This window comes from Orussus abietinus, unplaced genomic scaffold, assembly GCF_000612105.2.
Source record: "Orussus abietinus isolate OABI.00-Male unplaced genomic scaffold, Oabi_2.0 scaffold14, whole genome shotgun sequence".
NCBI classification, from domain to species: Eukaryota; Metazoa; Arthropoda; class Insecta; order Hymenoptera; family Orussidae; genus Orussus; species Orussus abietinus.
In genome coordinates this window covers 355008-375451 of record NW_019395994.1, presented here as the reverse complement: position 1 = coordinate 375451, position 20444 = coordinate 355008, and the positions used below count along the sequence as shown (strand labels likewise).

The following is a 20444-nucleotide window of genomic DNA, read 5'->3' as shown; positions in this document are numbered from 1 at the left end:
TATGTTATTTTCAGAAATTAAATATCGGAGTGTAACGATTACGGATTTGAGTTTTCCGATAATTGCACTTGTCTCTTTCCTTCTGGCAATTCGATTCCCATAATGTCCATTGCAAAGTCTTTGTACGATATCGTCTGCGCGAAAAAATAGAAACTTAGGAAAGAAATTCTTGACCAATGATACAAATAAATCTTAAAACATAAGTTTAAATATAAAAGTGTCTGGAAAAGTTATATCGTTGGGTAGTCACAATATTCAATTGATTCAATTGAATTAAATTAATTAAATGCTGACCAACATATCGGGCGCTTTTTAGATAAATCATCTTTCGCATTTGATGTGCGGAATAATATATTGCATATAATTTAACAGAAATTCTATGTTAACTGAAATACAATTACCGTGGGCAAAAAGTTAAATTGTACATCCAGGAAATCTTGGTCACTTGCAGCGGCGATTGATCTTATATCACCTTGAGACATTAGAAGAGTCAAACAAGTATGCGCTTCTGATACAGTTAGGGGTTCCCCTGCAAATAATATGTCGCCCATTAATATTTAATTTCCGTTGAAAACTCTTGTTAAAGATAGGTTCGTAGAGTTTCGAGCCAAATACATCTGAGTGAGAAACTCGTTCGTTTTGTCTGGTAACGGAATCGGGCGCTTTCTTTCTTTTACTATCAAATCTTTCAAGCCCCGAATAAGAATTCGTTACAATGTAGGACGAACCGTATAACTTATTTTCTTCGGATGGCAAATATGTGTGGGGCCCTGAACGACCAAGTAGCACATCGATGAAGGCTTCGAGAGACATTTTTGGATTTTGACTTCCTGCCGAATCGTCAAACGCCGAGAATGCTTTTTTCATTTCGTAGCTGGAAATGCCAAACGCGGGTCGATGATTTATGTACAGTTTTATCAATTCTTCGAACGAGATTTCGTCCACTCGTTGTCCAGTTTCAGCGTAGTTTTTGTATATCACTTCATTCATCATGTCCTCCAACTAGATTAAGAAATTATGCAAAATGGTGATCGAAAAGATGTGGCACGCTAATTTTAGAAGAGACGTTTTTTTTTTTTACATACACGAAAGTAAGCATTATCGATACAGCAATTGCGATAAAACCACGTCAGTAAATATAAGGGCATCGGTTCCGCAGAGTTATGTTCACTCTGCTAAAAGTGTAAAATGTATAATTTTAATAACATATACTTGATTTAAATTGTACATTTCAGCAGAGTAACTCTGTAGAACTGCTTTCCTTATATTTACCCGGGATGGTTGTTATGGTTAACAGAAATGTGGCAATGATAACAATTTCTTTGGGAGGGAATTGTTGATTCCCACCTCATAATTGCTGGGATAAAAGCCGATTGCCCTCATTAGATTCGGCAGTTGTTTAACGGATACTTTGTCCGTCACTATTCTCGTCGTCATTGTATTCTCACCCTGTTGCAAAATCTGAGCGTAATAAAACAAATCCTGCAGTTCTTGCACAAGCCAGCCGTTACTGCCTCCTTCTAATAGGCAATAATATGGCGAAAGTCCAGAACCACCTAAACGAGCCATAATGTCCACCGACCTGTTTGTTGAGAAGTATTAATGTTAACAAGTAACTTCATTTTTTATCAAAAATGTTAAGAATACCTATGAACAAATTTGTAAAAAATTGAAATTTCATGGGGGTCAGGACCTTCCTTGAAGCCTCCACATTCACGTTATAAAGTTTGAAGCGATTCGGTACACCCAGCTCGGAGAAAAGTTTCATAAACGAGACCTTTTTAACGCCACTTTCACATCACCTTAAGATATGGTTACCTTAAATTGATTTTCCACATAAACACACTGTGATCGTTATATCCCAAAGTAAACAGCTTCTTTCCACACGAACTGACGCATAATATTTTGAGCTGGAAGATTGATCTATTGTAAAATGTCTAAGATTAACGATAAAATGTAATATTACAACCTTTCTTGGATGACCAATTATTGCCACGTTCATGAAAGGGTTACCATACGAAGGAACCAATCGTATGGCGAGTTCTTTTTCGGTCGCGAAAATCATATGTGCGTGTGAATCCATGCCTTTGACTGGTAACATCTGAAAAAAAGGTTGATAAATCAAAATTGCTTTATATTATCTTTGTATTACCATAATATCAGTGTACCTTTATGTGCTGAACAGGTGAACTAAAGGTGGGACACCGAACGGTCCGACGATTCATTTTTGTTACTTCATTCAAGAGCTTAAACTTGTACTGAAATAATAATATGACGTTATTAGCACTGTATTTACATATATGTGGGTAGATTAACCCTTATGTTTGTGGTAAGATTTTAAACAAATAGGCACACCCAATTCGAAAAAAAGTTTCATGAACGACTGACCCCTAAGATGCCACTTTCACATCCCCTTAAACGTGAAAGCGGGAGAAGGGCTGTTTGTGTCGAGTCGATACTTCAATCCAACATTGAATTTGCGTAATCAAATTTTCGACTCGGGTACTATTTTTGAAAATAACGTCACTCACCTTGGAATTCGCAACGATAAGAAATCTTTCCACCATGAGTTGGGGATATGGCGCCATACAAAGTGGAACGGCGTCACGTTCTATTCGAGTGACTTGTAAAATTTTCAACCCTGGGTCAGGGTATGGTCCGCTAGGTTCGAAAGAAGTATATTCTTTGATTAATTTTTAAAAAAACAGTGGTCAGTTCGAGCGCGCTGCGACGTATAGTCGCTTCACAATGAAATCACTGACTTTACTTTTTGGACAAACCCTGTACTTTGCAAAATCGACTGATCACCTGTTTTCCAGATCATATTCAACGAGGTCTCGATCTTCTCCCAGCGAAAGAAGACGAGGAGTCGTTAGTCCGGCTGGAGGAGGAACGAACAATATTTCTCGAATGGGCATAAAATGCGAATGATATTTGCCCACGTAATACCAGATTGGGGTGTTTTCGTTGTTTGCTAGTGAAAAGGCACTTTTATTTCTTCTAAACACTGCAACTGCTGATGTATCGTCCTGTAGAAAGAAAATTATCATTCCGTTACACATTCATTCCTAATGCCACTCAGTGGTGGAAATAACGAAAAGATGATCAAAGCTTGAAAATTGAAGTTTCTATTTAGGGATTGTTATGTATACTGTCTCCACTCCCCCTTTAAATTATCTTCAAATTACTATTATAGTAAATTGTATTTTACTGTGAGCGTACGAAGAAATTCATAACAAAATTAATGGTCGGTACAACAATGTCCCCATCTGTTTCCTGAGAAAGATACAGTTCTTTTTTATACCGAGTAGGCCATGAATTCGGAGTTCAGAGAAAATGCAATCTTCAAAATTGCTCCTGGGGAATGCCTATATGGCGTATCGTCTAATGGTTCCAAAGTATCAGGATGCAGCGTCCATAACACACCATTTTCAAGTCCACATGCTAGCATTTCATCTACAGATAAACGAAAAGCGTCATATATGCAGTATTTTCTATCAAAGATATCGCTCGGTAATTATCATGGATTAGAACCATCGTGGCGTGGTTCGAGCACGTTTTCGATGTTCAACGCTTCTAAGGAATTTGACTTGTGAAGTGTCATTCATGTTAGATTATTTTCTATCATTGCGATTAAATATATTAACGAATTATTGAATGTTGTTCAAATCAAACCTCTCGGTGAAAATTTCAGGGCCGTTATACATGTCAGGTTTTCAGACATCTTAGTTTGCGTGATATAAACGATTTCTCCCTTAATCACTTCTCTGTTCAGGATCGATTGAAAAGACGGTAAAGGCGGCGTCTTCTTCGACAGGAACAGACTGGGTATTGAGTAGTTGTAGAGACGGAGCAGACCCATTGTATTACCGGTCACCAAATAATCTCTAATCGAGAAAAATATGAATAATTCCTCTATCTTTATCTATTTTAAGAAAAAGAAGAGTTTGGAAGAAAATGAGGGGAAAGAAAGAAGTACCTTTCTGTTTGTATGTCCATAGCAATTATTGGTACTTCCGAAGTGTGCATAATAAAATGGCATTTCCCTTTCGTAAATTCTATCCATGCAACTTGGCCCGTTTGCGTCGCTGGAAAATAATAAAATCATAATAAACTTATTAAGTCAATACGAAGTACTGTTCCGCAGTACTATCGTAACTAATTTCATTTCTGTAATTTTCTTCTAACAACATTACTGTAACTGTAACATTCTTCTTTCTTTTTTGAAAAAAAAAAAATAATGAAATGTCAGCCAGTCGTGTTACTGTACCATCAATATTTCTTGGTACTTGGCGCAAGACTCGACTAAGTTTTTCAAAAAGAATCCTCCCACGTAAAAACCCTAATGTGAAAACTGGAGACGCCAGTTTTTACAGTAGTAACAATTTTTTAACAGAATTAACAATTTCTATGTTAAATTTTCGATGTTACATTGTTTCCTAATTCTGTCATATTACATTATCTTTTATACTTACACACAATAAAGTTAGGGACTGCATTTTCTGATCCTCGAAACGAATTAAGGTTAAAACCTTGTCGTTTCGATGGGACTAAACCTTCATTATTGTCAATGGTGTGTGAACAATGTATGTCAATAGTCAGATTAGAAGAAACTGTCTTTACAATTTCTTCTTCTTTATCTTCGTTTTCTCCTTCCTCTCCCGGGAACTTCTCCACAGTTTTAAGATCACCTTCACATTCGTTTCCTTCATTTATATCTTTCTCGTGAACACTGCTGGATCCTTGAAATAATAGTTTATTGTGTACACCGGGAGACATCAATGCCCTCCCATCCTGCACAGGCGATGCCGTCTCTGCAGGGGAGGCATTCACGTCCGCCATTGTACCAATGAGGCAAATTTCACTTGATCAACTCATTAACCTACTTAGTTGTAGTTCCTCGACGTGTTTCACTTCACCTTAATATTTTGAAAACTTACGGTCCGATTCACCATTATGCTGATACGGTCGTGTCAATTTAGAGGGACAGTCGAAGCTGATGGACGAAATCGAATCGAACTCACAGTTTCGACATGAGTGGAGGTACTTCAATTGGTGATCATAGAAATTAATGTGCCCAAAACTGTTGCCCGTCACGATCATACTATTTGCAAACATGAAACATTTTTTGTCACTCAAATTTACTAATTAAATATCTAATAATATTTCAAGTTTGTACGGGACAATGAATATATGTTAAGCATACTCTTCGTGAGTGATTATTAGAGTTATACTGCAATCCTGTAACTGCACACTTTTTACATGCTTCATTACACTAGACGTAGGATCTATCGTGGAAGAACTGACGTTATCGGTATCGCTCCAAATCAAGAGAAACCCTGAAAAAAAAGACCTAGGATGTGCATTGGATTTTTTCATTCAAAAATTACGAAAAATCGGTAGATCGATTTAACAAAATTATGAAGGCTAAATACCGGCTGCGGTTCCGGTAAATGCTTCATGTGTTTTTGACACATACACGGAATTATTAAAGACGCCAAATTTTTGTAATCTTCCTACCACGGTCGGTTTTTGGACGTGGAAAGCGTTATGCTCCTGTAACCGATAAAATAAATTCTTAAAACCTTTTAAGACAACTTATTTAATAAGTCCAGAATTAATTAATTATAACGAATGTAACCCTAGTAGCACAAAAAAATATTTCTCTATACGTTTATAAATTATTGAAACTGAATATGTCATTGAGATTTTCAAGAAATATTTCAAATATCTTCGACTGAAATCAACAAGAAATCTTAAAAAATCTGTCGCTTGAGATATTTAGCAAAGATTACAAAGAAATATTTAGAAATTATTCTATGCTACTAAGGATGTAAGGAGTTCTTACTGCATTTTTCAACAAATGGCTTTACAAACCCATGCAACAAATAACACGTGAGAGTCTGAAGTCAAAATAAATTCATTCGACGAATCATGGTTGAAGCTGATATTCTTAATTCTATCTTGTAACATATCAGTTATCGTTACAGCACCTGAGGACATGAACATTGTATTAAAATTAGAAATTGACGCCGCACCGAGCGAAAAATTAATTACTTGCGGCAATTTAAATATTTCTTGCTAACAAAATTGGTCTCAAGTATGAGACGTCTTAACAAAATTTATTCCGTTTATAATAATATATACCGTTAGGTATATCCTTGCCGTAAGTCCAGAGCCAAATTTTGACAATTTGACAAGGCTCATTGCCTACGGTTACTATGTACTTGGCATCTGGACTGATCCGTACTGCGGACAATTCGCAACCTCCATGTGGATCAAAAAGCGTACAAATCGGAATTCTGAAAACATACGTATGGAAATAATTTTTACCGACGTCGATCAAGTTTCTAGACGTGTTTCACTTCACCTTAATCTAAAAATAAGTAAAGCGGTTACCGTGTTTCCGTGTCCCAGACTACGACTACGCAATCATTTTCAAAATCTGCCGAAAGCAGCCATTTTCCATCTTTACTAACCGATAAGGTAGCGACATCATTTTTCTGAAAATTAAGGGAGTGATTTAACGAGATTTAAAAAAAAAAAGTTCATTGAACTACATGTGACAACTGTTCTTTATTCCATCCCGTGTAATTATAATGAATTCAAAGGAAGGTCATTCTTTCATATAACAGTAAGTCTTCTTCAAATTCATTATAATTATTCTGCAATCATAAGAAATTAATCGCGAGAACATGTACAAATGGTATCAGAAATTATACCGAATAACGAAGTGTTGGTAATAATTATTGTCAATATACTTACATGACCCTGAAGGGGTATAACGTCTTTGTTAACATAATCATACAATATTCCTACATGGTTACATGCATAGGCAATTAAAGTACGTTTATCGGTCGTCAAGTTGATTACAGGAACATTTGGATTGATACCAAATGACCATTCTAGTTTCTAGAAATGAATTATTATTATTTACATTTGACTTTAATATTTTACAGCATTGCAAGTCTGCATTGGTTTTCATCCTTAAGATGATGTGAAAGGGTCATTCTATATATACATAACGTGAAAATATTTATGATACTTTTCTTCAAATTGGGTGCCTTCATAATCACGTGTTGAAGTTTCAAATGATTTGGAGAAAGTTTAATAAATATTTTAACGTTTTCATATATAGATCGACCCTTTCATATCACCTGCGTCTCCTGTTTATAATTTTACATAAATTGTTTAACTTACAAAGGGACACGTATTACCGTGGCCCTCTTGAAATTGTTTTTTCTTTTTCCCTTCGTCATCGGACACATCGGAATTCGTCGAGGAGGGTGTACTCATATTTGTTTCGAGAAAACTTTAATTTGAATAAATGCAGATAGAAAATATACATTGCGTAGCACCATAGCGATAAAAATTGCGACATTACTGCAGCTGTATTTTTACTCACGTGTAATTGCCTGTTATAGAATTTATAAAATTCTGAATGTCAGAACTGACAGATGATGGCTACAAATGGCAGACATTTTAATTCGATCGATCAGGACGAATACGTCATAGAAGTTTCCGCTAAATCGGGTAAAGATCTTCCTTTGTTAGGCGGTGCCAAATTCGCTTAAAGAAAATCACTTGAATAAAGAGTGAGCATGGATTTACAGACATACAATTGCGATGCAGTTATATTGTCCAAATAAACTAAGATAAAACATTCAATTGTATCTTTAAAATACTTTTATCAGCATTTATTTCTGACATATGTAAATACTGTAATTAAAAAAGTTTTGACTCAATCAGAATGAACTATACTATTTTACACCTGCATATGACGCTGCGATGTATTAAATATGAATTATCCGATCGTGACTCGTATCTCGACTCACGAAAGCAAATTACAATAGTTCTTTATTAATAATGATTCCACCTTACCTTTTAAATCCGGCGTTTATTTGAACCAGAAAAATAGTGATAAAAAATCCTGATTTTTATTGGCCCTGGACGAATGACGAAAATAGATGAAATGAATTTCACCTTGAAAAAGAAATTAATAGCGTTATGGGCTGCAAAAGTGTGTACACATTTTTTTGAGATTATATATGTATGTGTGCAAAAAATACTGAACTTCTCTTGTAAATTGTGAGGACATTACACATTACAGAGCATAATATTTGCAGAAATAAAGAAGGAATATCATTTCACAAGTAACAGGACGATTTCAGTATTTATGATGTATGTACGATATAAAAACTCTTTTGGTTTATTGTATGTCCCAATTGAGACCAAGCATTCTTCACACGGAATAGTTTACAATGCTATGAACGGTACAGGAAGTTATTCGAGGTGGTAGTGCTAAATGATTCATTCTGTAATTAAACTGAACTGCATCGTGTCCTTCTGATTACATGGAATATCTGACTAATCTTAAAAATCACGAATTAGCAATTAACTCCTCCCTGCTAAATGGTTATTCTGATTATCATTTTAAATATCTTATTATGTTCCTTCTTCATAAATTTCATTCGATGAAATTTTGCTTTGAATTATTTTCCAACGCTTTGTGTCTAAAAGGGCTAAAGAGCATAAAACATAGTGGATAAAACTTAACGCGTACGCGTGACATTTTCTTCAGTTTAGACTTTTGGAAGTGGAACCTTTAGTACGAGAAAGTGTGTATTTTCCCACTTTTGGCCAGATTTCTAATTCCAGCTACTCTTATTGTACTCAATTAACAAATAAATCCGTATCCATCGACCTAAATATAATGCGGAAATCTTCGATACCGAATCGAACTTTAAATTCGAATGATCTTCGTCTTGCTTCGAATATTTCGTGGTTTTACTACAGGGCGGTGCAAAATTCATTCCCCCTCTTGTAAGAAGCTGTTACTTTTTTACTTTCCCTATCTTCCTTTTTCTTACAGGCCTAAAAATAATAAGATATTATTCGTGGATAAATACACACTACATACCGTGCAAAAGTGGAGTCGATTTTTAATAAGAACAAAAAATAAGTCAGTTGTGTTATCTTCAAGAGGGTTATTTAAAAGAAACTAAAAGGAAAAGAAAAAAATGTGCGTACACGAATTAAGCGCAAACCCTTGACTAATAGAAAAATAGTGTTTAATAATAATTTTGTAATTTTTGAACATAAATTCAATTAAAATTGCTGAAATAGTTAGTACTAAATAGTAACAGCGGCAATCAGGAATAGAACTTGAAAAGACGTGAAAATATTTATAAGTGTTACGGATAAACATCCGGAAATATTACGGATGAGTAACCGTAAAGAATATAACTTGATACATGTAAAAATAACGGAACAACATCTATGAGGGTAACAGGAAATTTTTGTCAAGGTGTCACGATATTAAAATGTTAATACTAGAACCTCCCCAAATTCCTAATTGGAATTTCGAGAAAGTCCAATACAATCGGTACATTTTACAGATTTTTCTTTTTCTCCCTATATAGAACCTTTTCCATTTTATACGAATCTTGAAAACGTGCGTCAGTTGCTCCATGTGACGTTAAAACTGAGCATTTAGCGACGTATGGAAAGGTACCTTATGACTACAGCACCCTTTAACAGTGATCCAATGACCTTTAACAAAAAGACGCTAAAAAGCGTCCATAAAAGTGAGGTATGCGCTCGAGCGAAAATAAACCAACTATATGAAGTAAAAAGAAAAAAAAAGCATACCTTTTCCATTTATTTAAATATTTTAAACCAACTAGATCGGAGAATTAATTTTGCTCCACCCTGTATTTTCCAGATTCCGGAGGAGCCGCGTGTCGGCTTCACATAATATGCAGATTACACGACGAAGCAACTCTTCGCCCCGAAGATCCGCAAATTCTAACAATTCGACCACATGGTGTGCGTATAAAAATTATCAAATAGAAGAATAAAATGCGACGCAGTACAACTGTGTAAACAATTAGTCGTTAATTTAAAGATACACGAACGGCGTTAAACGGAACTTTAACGGCACAATTTGCACGAGTACTAACCTGCCAAATGTCACGCATCTTCTAATAATATAAATCCTCGAGACGTGTCGAAAGAAACACTCGATTTAAGGGCTCGGCTTGGTTTAGAAAGTGGAAAAATCGATTTTTTATTTATTAACGGAGCATTAAAAAAAAAAATAAGGATGTTCACATGGCCCATGGATCACCGATTAACCGGTCGACATAGAATTTCTCGTATTGTAAATGAAAACTTGGAACTTTAAACTCGTTAATCTCAAAATAACTTTATTCCATTCGTTCTTCTTTTCCTTCTAAGTGCCACCATTTTGTTACGTAGTTCATTTACCTTATGAATTATAAGAATTATGGATTCTTTGTTCCAGTTCAACGTGTCCGGAACATGTCCACGTCAGTATGGATTTAATCAGCTTATATTAGCCTGCGAATGTGTATCATCGTAAATATTAACCGTATACAATGAAATATATGCAAAATTTTCTCTCTTTAAATATTGTTAAATAAATACGAAAAGTTTAGAATTTTACTGACAGAAAATCGGGGGGGAAAAAGGCTGAATTTTCCGCTCGCTAGACCGAGCAGGGCCCTTAAAACGTGTATAGGCCCTTCAAGGTCGCCCTGACCTTCTACCCTGAATCTAAAATAGTCGCACCAGCTCGACAACGGTTAACGGTACTACCGCTCGTTTCCGTATCGCGTTGTTTCGCCACTTCCGGCGACATAGCGCAGTCTATTTCCGCACTAAAAGAACCGCGATCCTCCGAGGCGCGCCATCGTCTTAACCGACGCACGCTCCGACGTCGTTAAAAGAAGTACAAACGGATTTACACAAAAGAAACACCTTATTATCACTTTATAAACTCTAAGGTAATTATTTACAAGTATGTACAAACATGTGGCTCATTAGCTTAAGAAAAATATCAACATTGGAACGGTACGAGTCGTTCGTCGAGGCGAAAGGAGGAAAGAAGAGGGAACGCTAGCGAGATTATCTAAAAGCATCTCCAGCGAGGCCCGACAAAAGTTTAGATACGGAGGATCTACACCTCCACGGAGTTTACAACCAGCCCTTGAATCTCGGGCTCAAGATACAGTCTTTCCTGGTATGCGATACATGTAAACCTTAATACAATCTGTACAACACCGCTCGCCCGCGGGCACTGTCACACTTCCACGTCCAAAGGGAAACCGCACAACGGCGGAGGTTCTCCTCGTCGTCGCGGACTACGCCATAGGGATAGAAACGGTAGTAGCAATAGTGATACCAACATAGCAATAAACGTAATGCGCAAACGACGGGACACTTCGATATGCGGTGGTAATAATACGCCGAAGGCGCCAAGTCCGGCGATTAGTTCACGACGCCACCGCCAGAGCCCGCCACCGCGATTGGCACAATGCTCGGGAGGGACCCATTTTTCCACAGAGCTTTGGGCACTCGGTTATTGGACATCATTGGAAAGTGGCATCCGAGAAGTCAATCGTTCATGAAACTTTTCTCCGATCTGGTTGTACCGAATCGTTTCAAGATTTACAACATGAATGTAAAGGCCCTAAGGTAGGTCCTGAAACTCATGTAATTTCAATTTTTATAAAAAATTATGAAAGCATATATAAACAAATAAAAAAAAAAAATTGAAATTTTATAGGTATCGGGACCTTCTTCACAGAATCCACATTCACGTTGTCAAGTTTGAAACGATTCGGTACACTCAGTTCGGAGAAAAGTTTCATAAACGAGACCTCTTCGCGGCACTTTCACATCACCTTAGGTTCGGTGCCTTTTTTTTCCCACAAATTTGACCTTTTTCAGCCGTTTATCTATTTTATCGGTTAGTCATTAGCTATCAGCCGTTATACATGTTAAGATTATACGTTGGAATCCCAAAGTGGCGAGAAGAATTATAAATTTAAAATGGAATTATAATTGAATGTAAAGGCACCAAACTTATGTGTCTAGGTCCAATATGAAGTACCGTAGTTAACGTGTCCAATGCTTTGCGCCCAAACGGCTGTGTAGCGAAACGAGAACTACTCCAACACTCAAGAGCAATTTTTGGGATCCAGTGAGGACTACCTCGGACCACCTACCATCAGTCGAGGTAGTCCTCCCCGGTCTCCAGAACCCCGTGCTTCTTGCGACAGTCCGGGCAGTACCACTTGCCTTTCGGTGGCACCATGATGCCGACACATTCGAAGTGAAACCACTCGATGCGGCAGTCCTCGCCGTCGCAGGCGATCATCTCGGACACTTCGTCGTAAGGACATCGACAGTAACAATACACGTTATCGGAGCGCTCAGGAAGCGGCGCGTTGCCAATGGTTTGGGGTATCCGAGTCGGCTGGGGTTGAGGGGCAGGTAAGGACGCCTCTTCCTCGTCGCTGGAGTCACTGCTGCTCTCCGGTGGTTCGTCGGTGTCGCTCGCAGAGGCCGCCACCGTCGGCGTGGATACCACCACGGAGTGCTGGTGTTGCTGATCGGGAACGTCGCCGTACGCGTCGTGCTGCTTCACGGAGAAGGTAAGCTGCTTCGACGTGGGGCCGGACGCGAAAGCCGGGGGTTCCAGCTTCCTCCACTTCAACGTCGGAGGTCTGGACGTCTCGGTATCCTCGTCGCTGGAGTCCCCGTAGAAGCGCTTCGGCACGCGTTTCCTCTTCGAGGAGCGTTTGTTCTCCGTTTCGGATCCACTGCCTACGCTGCGGTCCGTCGGCTTCACCTGCTGGACGTCGGAATGGAGGGCTGCAGCTCCTCTTTCCGACGCTGGCAGCGTCAGGTTCGGCGTGGAAGACCGACTGTTCGATACGACCGTCACCATGGCGGGCGACGAGGACGCGAATGGCCTTCTCTGGTAAAACGACTTCGGAATGTTTAACTTAATGGACTCGACGGTGGGAGTGGAGTTCCCTTGTTTCGGCTTGTCGCCTCTTTTTCGCTTTTTCGTCTTGGTTCGCTTGCGCGATTGTATTATCTTTGGAGCGTTCTCGGGGGTGGTTGGAGTCGGCGCATGAGCGGCTGCTGGGTCTGGCGAATGGGTGGCCGAGTCGGTGCTCGCAACGCCGTTGTTCAACGGCGCCGGCACCGTATCCACGGACGCAGGAGCTACGGCGGCCAGCAACATCAGCTGGTTGCGTTTCTCGGCCAGCAGCTTGTTCGCTAGCTGTTGAGGATGTTCGTCGTAGAAGTCCTCGTCCGTCTCCGTTTCCTCCGTTTCCAGGTCGGACTCGCGCAGCTGCACTGCTGGGCGACTCGTCGCAGCTTCGCATGCGTCCGTGCCGCCGTTCTCCACCTGCAGGGGAGGTGACCCTTTACCTTCCAATTCGGTAGGCTTACTTCGTCGACTGTTCTCCTTTTCCCTTTTACGCTCCTTTCGATTCTGCTGCTTCTTTGGGGAGTTTTCCGAGGCCGAGCTGTCGCTGTCCGAGCTGCTGCTGGAGCTGGAAGAACTGCCGGAAGAGGAGCTACTGCAGCTGCAGTTACTGCCGCAAGAACAGCTACTCGAGTCGCTGTCGCTGGAGGACTCGCTCGACGACGTGCTGCCCGACTGTTTCTTCTTCTTCTTCGGGGTCTTAGACTTCTTCTTCGCGGTCGCGTCGTTCTCGGAACACTCGTTTTGCCCGGCTCTGCCGGAAGGACTCTTCCCGGATTTCCCTGTATAATCGTGCTCCGCTCCTCGTCCATTCTCGTCCTCCTTCGTCGTCCCATCTTCGTTACAACTCTTAGATCCATCCTTTTCCGAGACTACGCAATAATCGTGATCGGCGAGGATCACCCGCCTTAAGAATTCCAGCTCCGCGTCGTTCTCCTTCGGCAACATGTCAGCTACTGGATCTTGTTTCTCCAGACTCGCCGCATACGTTTTGAAGTTGTCCCAGATGCCGTCTATTATCTGCGCCTCCTCTTCCTTCTCTTCGTCGTTCTGCTCTACCTCTACGGTACTGTCATTAGCTTCCGCAGGATGTTCTTGTTGATTTTCTACAGGAGGTGCGACCCTCTCGGTCGGAAGTTCGTCGATCTTCGTCTCCTCCACGTTATGCGACCCCTTGCATTCCTCTTTCTCGTCCGCAGTGTCGCTATCGCTATCGGAAGATAAATTCAGAGGAGGCAGATCGTAGACATCCACGACCTTCTTCGCGGGTTCCTTGAGGTCCTTCGCGGAATTAAGGACTTCGGTCTTGTCATCCCCATTGGTCACGATGTTAGTATGATCCGTCCTCGACTCCTCCATTGGCGATTGCCGGTTAACTCCATTCTGGTTATCCGTTTTAGACGCCGTAGGTTCGTCATGACCCTCTCTGTGCCTCACTAGAAGCTTCTTCGAGACCAATCTCTCGGTACACTTATCACACGCATGCGGTGCATCTCCCGAATGCAAGCGTTTATGAACCTTCAAAGCGACGGCCCTGGTGAAGCTCGATCCGCACTCCTCGCATACAAAAGCGGTCGGAGGTATGCAAAAGTGGTATATATGAGGCCATTTCTTTTGGAGACACTTCTTACACAAGACACTCTCCGTGCCGTGCTTCCAGAAGAGGTGCTTCGTTATGTCCGGCTTGTTTCGGTACGCAATGCCGCAACGGTAGCACAGATGATGAAGTTTGTGCTTCCAGACGTGGTTGGAAAGTCGCTGCTGATTCCCGGTGGGCTCCAGACAAACGTCGCAGGCATGGTGGCGTTTCCTCAGGTGGACCATCAGCCTGAACGCCGAGGGCAGACTTCCGATGGAGCAGAGGCAACATCGGTACCTCACGTTAATGTTTGGTGAGTAGATCCCAGGGCACAGGTGACACAACAGCTCGCTGTAGCTGTAGAACGTCGACTTGCACATTATGCAAATCAGGATGGTCTTCTGATGCATCTTACGATTATGCAGGTACAACTCTTTATGCACCACGGAGTGAAACCTGCAATGGAAGCATTCGTAAGTCCTCACTTCGGGCACATTGTACGTACTGCGGACGCTGTCGTAGGAGTCCAGATTGAAGTAGTACGCATCCAGATCATCTATTGACTTTTTCACGCGGGCAATGAACTGCTCCCTGTGGATGATTATAGCCGGGTGTTGGGGCTGAAACCTGTGCTCGGCGAGGACATGCAAAGCCAACTGCTTGCCGTTAACGGCGATGTGACGTGCGTGGTTACAATATACACAAGTCGGACTAGCTACGTCTATGCAACGCTTCAGAAGATCCTCAAGTTCTATGCTCTCCAAAATTCCTTCCACATTCAGATCCAAGCTAGGTACATCCTCGCCAGCTAAGACGATGCCATCGCTCTCCAACGCCTTCTCCTCGGTCGGTTTAGCAGCGTCTTCATCTTGCATGCTCGACAGAACATCCTGGCCTATCTCTTCGGCGTGAGCTTCGTCTTGAGCTTCGTTCTTCTCTTCCGTGGCGCCTCCATCGGTCCTCGCCAAGTCAACGTCTCCAACTACCGCTTCATCTTCTCGTTCCGCTTCGTCCGCGTTGCTGTCCACTACCGCTAACTTCTCGCTATCCGAATCGCTATCGTCTTCGTCGTTCATCCGATAGCCGCTAATGCTCTCCCCTTCGTGGTCGGACAGATTCGATGCCTTCTCCTCGGAAGTGGACCCGTCGGCGTTGTTGTTCTCTTCGGAATCTCGGCAACCGTCGTGGTCGTCGCCACCGTGACCATTCACCGTCGTCACAGAGAATTCCGAGTTCCGGTTTGTGCGAATCTTGATGATCAAGCTGCGGTCGGATGTTGCCACCGCATTGAAAGAGACCGAGGAACGGGGCTCCGAAGGCGCCGCGACAACTTCCTGGGGGGTTTCTCCGGCCTCGTTCGCAGGCAACTCCTTCGCCTGCGATTCGGGAATTTGGCCCTCGCGTTCTGGACTGAACAAAGACCGCTCGAATGGACTGTTCGGTGGACTGCTGTACACCGAAGACTCGGAGTCCATTTCCGCTTCATTCGGGACCGATGTCCTTTCTGTCTGGGCTTCTAAACTCTCTTTTATTTCATCAGGTACCAACGTCGATGAAGACTCCCCAGCTTTGGTACCCTCCTTCCGATTCTCTGGCTCTTCCAGAAGCTGCTCGCTCTGTTCTTCTGTCTTCCTATCAGGATCCTGGATTGGTATTTCATCCGCATCAACGGCTCCTGCATCGGCATCAATGTTCTCGCCACTTCCATCGTTTACGCATCGCGAGACCTCCATTATCGTTTTGGATACGCTGTCAAGGGTATCTCCTTCGGCACTTTGTGCGGGGGATGCGGCAAGATCCGAGACCCTGTCCTGCCAGGAATCCTTGTCCTTCCCTCCGTTGCTGTCTTCACCCACGTACCTCGAAACCTCCATTATGGTTTCCGCAACGGTGTCTCTTGTGACGTCCAGCTGCACCGGTGTTTCAGAACCTGATAACACCGTGTTATTAATTTCGATCGCACTGTCAGACCTAAGATTCGAATGAAGTTCTGGACTCGACTCTCGCGCTTGTCCATCCATAATTTTTTGTTTACACGTACCCGGTGATGACTCTTCGTCATGTTTCGCCCGGTTGTTCTTAATTCCTCGTTTCGCCACCGGTTTAGTATTACTAACTAAAGGTTGTACAGTAGTTGGTACTGCATGCGGTAACGATGGATGCAACGACGAATCACGAACAGCCGAGTTAGCAACTTTGTTACTCTTCTCCGAGACCAAACCACAGGTGAGCAAGTGCGAGCCTGCTTGCTGCTTGCACATCGGACACGTCTTCGAAGGTACATGCTGCTTCTGCGTGTTTGAGCAATAATGGTTGTAGAAATTGTCCGTCTCTGAAAAAACCTTCTCGCAGTTACAGCACATTAAGTAGCATGAGCCCTTGAAAGCAGTGTAGAAATCCTCCACCGAGGAGAATTTCGTTTCCGGAACGTTATGCTTGCTCGACAGGTGGTAGGATAATCGTTCTGCCTGGCCAAACATGCCTAAACAAAACAAGCATATATGTCGCTTGTGCACTTCCCGCATGTGTAGGAATAAATTCCAGTTCTCAAAGTATGTCCCACACGCCGAACACAGGTAGACTTTCCTGGTGATGCGGAAATTCGAGGCAAGTGGCACAGGTGATGTCTCCGGAGCACTCGGAGTACCCTGGATGGGCGTCATGGCTCCGGAACATGCACGCTGGTGCTGCTTCAAGGTCGACACCGAACAAAAAGTTGCCACGAAACACTTTGAACACTTGTAATTTCCTGCCGGTTGTAAACCCAAGTACTGAGCATACTCCGCTATCTTTCCTCTCTTCTTGTCAGACCTTTTGTCCCTGACACCTCTCCCCGCTGAAACATCAACATGCGACGTCGAAAGCTCCTGAACGGTACTCCTTGACACAGCCGATTGATTAGCCCGTGTCTGATCAAGAATGCGCTTCTTGAAACCTTTGAATACAATGCTCGAAGACCCGACCGTGCTCTTATTTGTCAACTCCTCGTCGAGTGGTTGATCATACCTATCTTCCTTGTTTCCTTCGGTACTATCCGTATCCACCTTGGCATCGCTAGAATCGTTTACAATAACATCGACGTCGTTTTGCCTCCTTTCTTTTGGAACAACCCATGCATCAGTGTCTCCAGTCTTGCCACCTTCATCTTCCATAATAACGTTGCAGACTACCGTGGCGTCCCCTAAAAAATAATCAGACATGTTACTTTTCCTGGCATTTCTACAGCTGATTCATAGTGCTTTTCGGACTCAACGTTTTATTTTAATCTAATCCTACTACTGATTATTGATCGATATAATGTAAACTTATACTATAATTGCCTGGTTTGCTATGCGTCTGATTTTCCAGATTCTCTTAAATCACGGGAGTTTTATAACCGATATTACTTCAAATTATATAAGAATTTAAAAACCAGAATACAAAGACATATCCCATAAATAAAACAAAATGTAAGCTACAATCTAAACAACTTCTCTATTTTGATGTCATAACCTGTATCGTCTAAGGAGAAAAAACAAAAAATAGGAAAACACGAATGTTTCAATACTATGTGCCTAATATCCTGAAGTAAAGCCAATATAAACTGAAGTATGCACATGAAATACCCCTATCTTGCCATGAATAACCTATCTTTTACCATCACATAACCTTGTTATTATTACCACAGAATAACATATTTATGCCATCTTATGAACCGTAACTTTAAAGAAATAAACAATGTTAAGATTTTCATATCAATCAGCAGTCATCTTTTTCCTTGATAATTGCAATTATATGAAGTAATAAATCCTGAACAACAATATTTATAAAAAATTACTATTCAATCTCAAGAATTGGAAAATGTGCAAAGCATTGAGATGACAATACCGGAAAAATAGGTATTACAATGTACTACTCGCTGCCAGATACCTCTCGTCCCCAAAGTTCCAAGTGCTCATACATTATCAGTTTTACGAGTACCAGAAAGTGATTACTAGTATGCAACGGTAACGTAACGTCCAGAACATCCGCAATTTAAAACCAGGTTTCAATTAACATCTTTTATTTGTCACGCCAATGACCAGTGATGCAACTACGCAAGAAAATTAAACCATAAGACACGAAATCATCATGCAAGAAATGCATACAGGAATCTAAGATAATAAAATTAAATTACACGCTAATCTACTCGTAAGCTTATAATGCTAAGAATATTCTAGTCCAATTCTTATTTTGACGAAGAAGTGCTTAGAAATAATTCTCAAATAGTGGAATACTACACAACCAATTCCTACATAACCGAAAGGTATATATGGATAGATGATTAGCACATTCGTCAAGAGTAAGTAATTAACTTGGTAAATAAGTAATAAGGGCTAATGCAGTTATGAAAAAGCGTTTACAAAGGATTCACAAAGAATGGAGCTGAAGGACCAATTCACGTGCAATCTAAAGTCTGATTTATGCTTCCGTCCTAACCTTAATGTAATCCTAACTTAACTTTTTATGGGAAGGAATTCAAGAGAAGCATTTATACTAAAAACAAGAGTTAAGATAAAAAAATTTTTTATAGCAAACCATTCGGTTAAGGTTAGGACAACGATATAAACCAGGATTAACAGAGTTTGGAAAAATGATGGACGCATTCATCGAAAGTAACTAACTCGGAGTACCATTGACGCTCCTATTTTGGAGAGACCGAATATGGAAAATAAAAATTTGACAAACGATTTTAACCCAACCTAACGGGGTACGAAAAGGTGGTTAATGTACTCGCCGAAAGGAAGTAATTAAGAACAATGCAATCATCCTGGGATTTTGATGAGAAAGAATGTCAAGGAATGTCACCATGCGAGTAATTCCCCCACAATCTGCCAGGGTCCTTATCGATGATAACTAACCGAGGAAATAAGTGGGCAGGAATAGCGCGGTAACCCTTGAATCTTGACGAGACAAAGTGTACGGCGACTCCCGCTTAACCTAACAGGGTCCGGGACGGTGGTCGTCGCGTCGTCGCCGGCTCGTCCACGTGAACGGCCCTGGCCGTCGGCGGCGTACCTTGTGTCCGAGGCAGGCGTCGGCGTCGTCGGGTCCAAGTCTTCGAGGACGGCGGGGGCGCACGTCCGCCTCGGAGGTAGGTTAGTAAAATGGCGTCGTATCTATCTAGGCGGTAGGGCAGCCCTTGGCGCCGTCCGCGGCCGCGGCTTCCACATACCCAGTGATGCCACCTTTCCTCGCGGTCGTCGGGCGCCGGGTCGCCGGCGGGTCAGAGCTCGGCCGAGAGGCCGCGTCTCGGCGCGCGCCGCCCGGGTGGCTCTCTCGCCTCGGAGAAGCGTCGGACTGTCCTGGGTGAACTCGCGGTCACGGGGTGACGGCATCTCTCGCCGAGCCGCGAGGAGCCTGCGGGCGACCTAGTCACGCGAGCCCCCCACCCTCGAGCCTCCGCCAACCTGGAGCCTCGCCGGCTCGTTCGAACTCCTCCTCGGGCACCTCGACGCGCGGAGCTCCGCCTTCCTACGCGGAGCGCGCTCGGGAACGGCGACCGAGAAGACGCTCGCCGCCTCGACCCGAGGGGCGACGCGATCGATCGACCCGCCGGTCCCGCCGATCAAGACGCGCCAGCCGAGACTTCGGCGAGCGTCCTCCACGTGGAATCGAAGAGATTTCGACAGGAATTCGACTCGAGTGGATTTTTCCAGGTTATTCATTTCTCGGGCTTTGCGTTCCCTGAAGTACGCCCTTTGTCGACGCGGCCGAAGCCCGCAGGAAAATATCGATTAGTGAGCGCCGCGCCGCCAAGTGGAGGTCACGCGAAACACGGAGCCAAAGTGCCGCAAAGAGGGCGTCTATTGCGTATCTTTCCCGGGAGTGCTCGCTTATTGCACTTTCATCTCGCGTGAGGTTATGCATCCGATTATGTATTCCTCGAGTGAAAGTGTGACATCTCTAGATCGAAAGACTATGTTTCCGTCGTCCTCGAAATCCGAGATTTATCGAACTCGAATCCAGTATGAAATTGATTCTAAATTTACCGAGGTATTCGTTGATAGCGTGCCATGATAAAAGTGTGGATCAGTT

At 42.3% G+C, this 20444-nt stretch overlaps 2 protein-coding genes across 5 annotated transcripts; both read right to left on the bottom strand.

The window, feature by feature from the left end:
* Nucleotides 1-17: 17 nt before the first annotated feature.
* LOC105698226 (cilia- and flagella-associated protein 251) lies at nt 18-7296 on the bottom strand. The gene is made up of 21 exons (XM_023434104.1): nt 7201-7296; nt 6766-6912; nt 6400-6503; nt 6148-6302; nt 5878-5993; nt 5436-5556; nt 5207-5339; nt 4941-5104; nt 4557-4742; nt 3980-4088; nt 3676-3887; nt 3305-3456; nt 2809-3029; nt 2532-2661; nt 2169-2258; nt 1970-2101; nt 1819-1910; nt 1348-1582; nt 576-1002; nt 402-532; nt 18-134 (listed from the first exon to the last, which is right to left on the bottom strand). The coding sequence occupies exons 1-21, from the start codon at nt 7294-7296 to the stop codon at nt 39-41; spliced, it is 3249 nt and encodes a 1082-aa protein (XP_023289872.1). The 3' UTR covers nt 18-38.
* A 4249-nt stretch (nt 7297-11545) lies between these two features.
* LOC105698303 lies at nt 11546-20196 on the bottom strand. 4 transcript variants are annotated; one of them, XM_012422452.2, is made up of 3 exons: nt 19425-20196; nt 16429-17568; nt 11546-16317 (listed from the first exon to the last, which is right to left on the bottom strand). In XM_012422452.2, the coding sequence occupies exons 2-3, from the start codon at nt 17537-17539 to the stop codon at nt 12035-12037; spliced, it is 5394 nt and encodes a 1797-aa protein (XP_012277875.1). In that variant the 5' UTR covers nt 17540-17568; nt 19425-20196; the 3' UTR covers nt 11546-12034. The 4 variants fall into 4 exon arrangements, with proteins under 4 accessions (XP_012277875.1, XP_012277872.1, XP_012277873.1 ...); XM_012422449.2 differs by having other exon boundaries at nt 11546-17568; XM_012422450.2 differs by lacking the exon at nt 19425-20196 and adding an exon at nt 19268-19403 and having other exon boundaries at nt 11546-17568.
* Nucleotides 20197-20444: the final 248 nt, after the last annotated feature.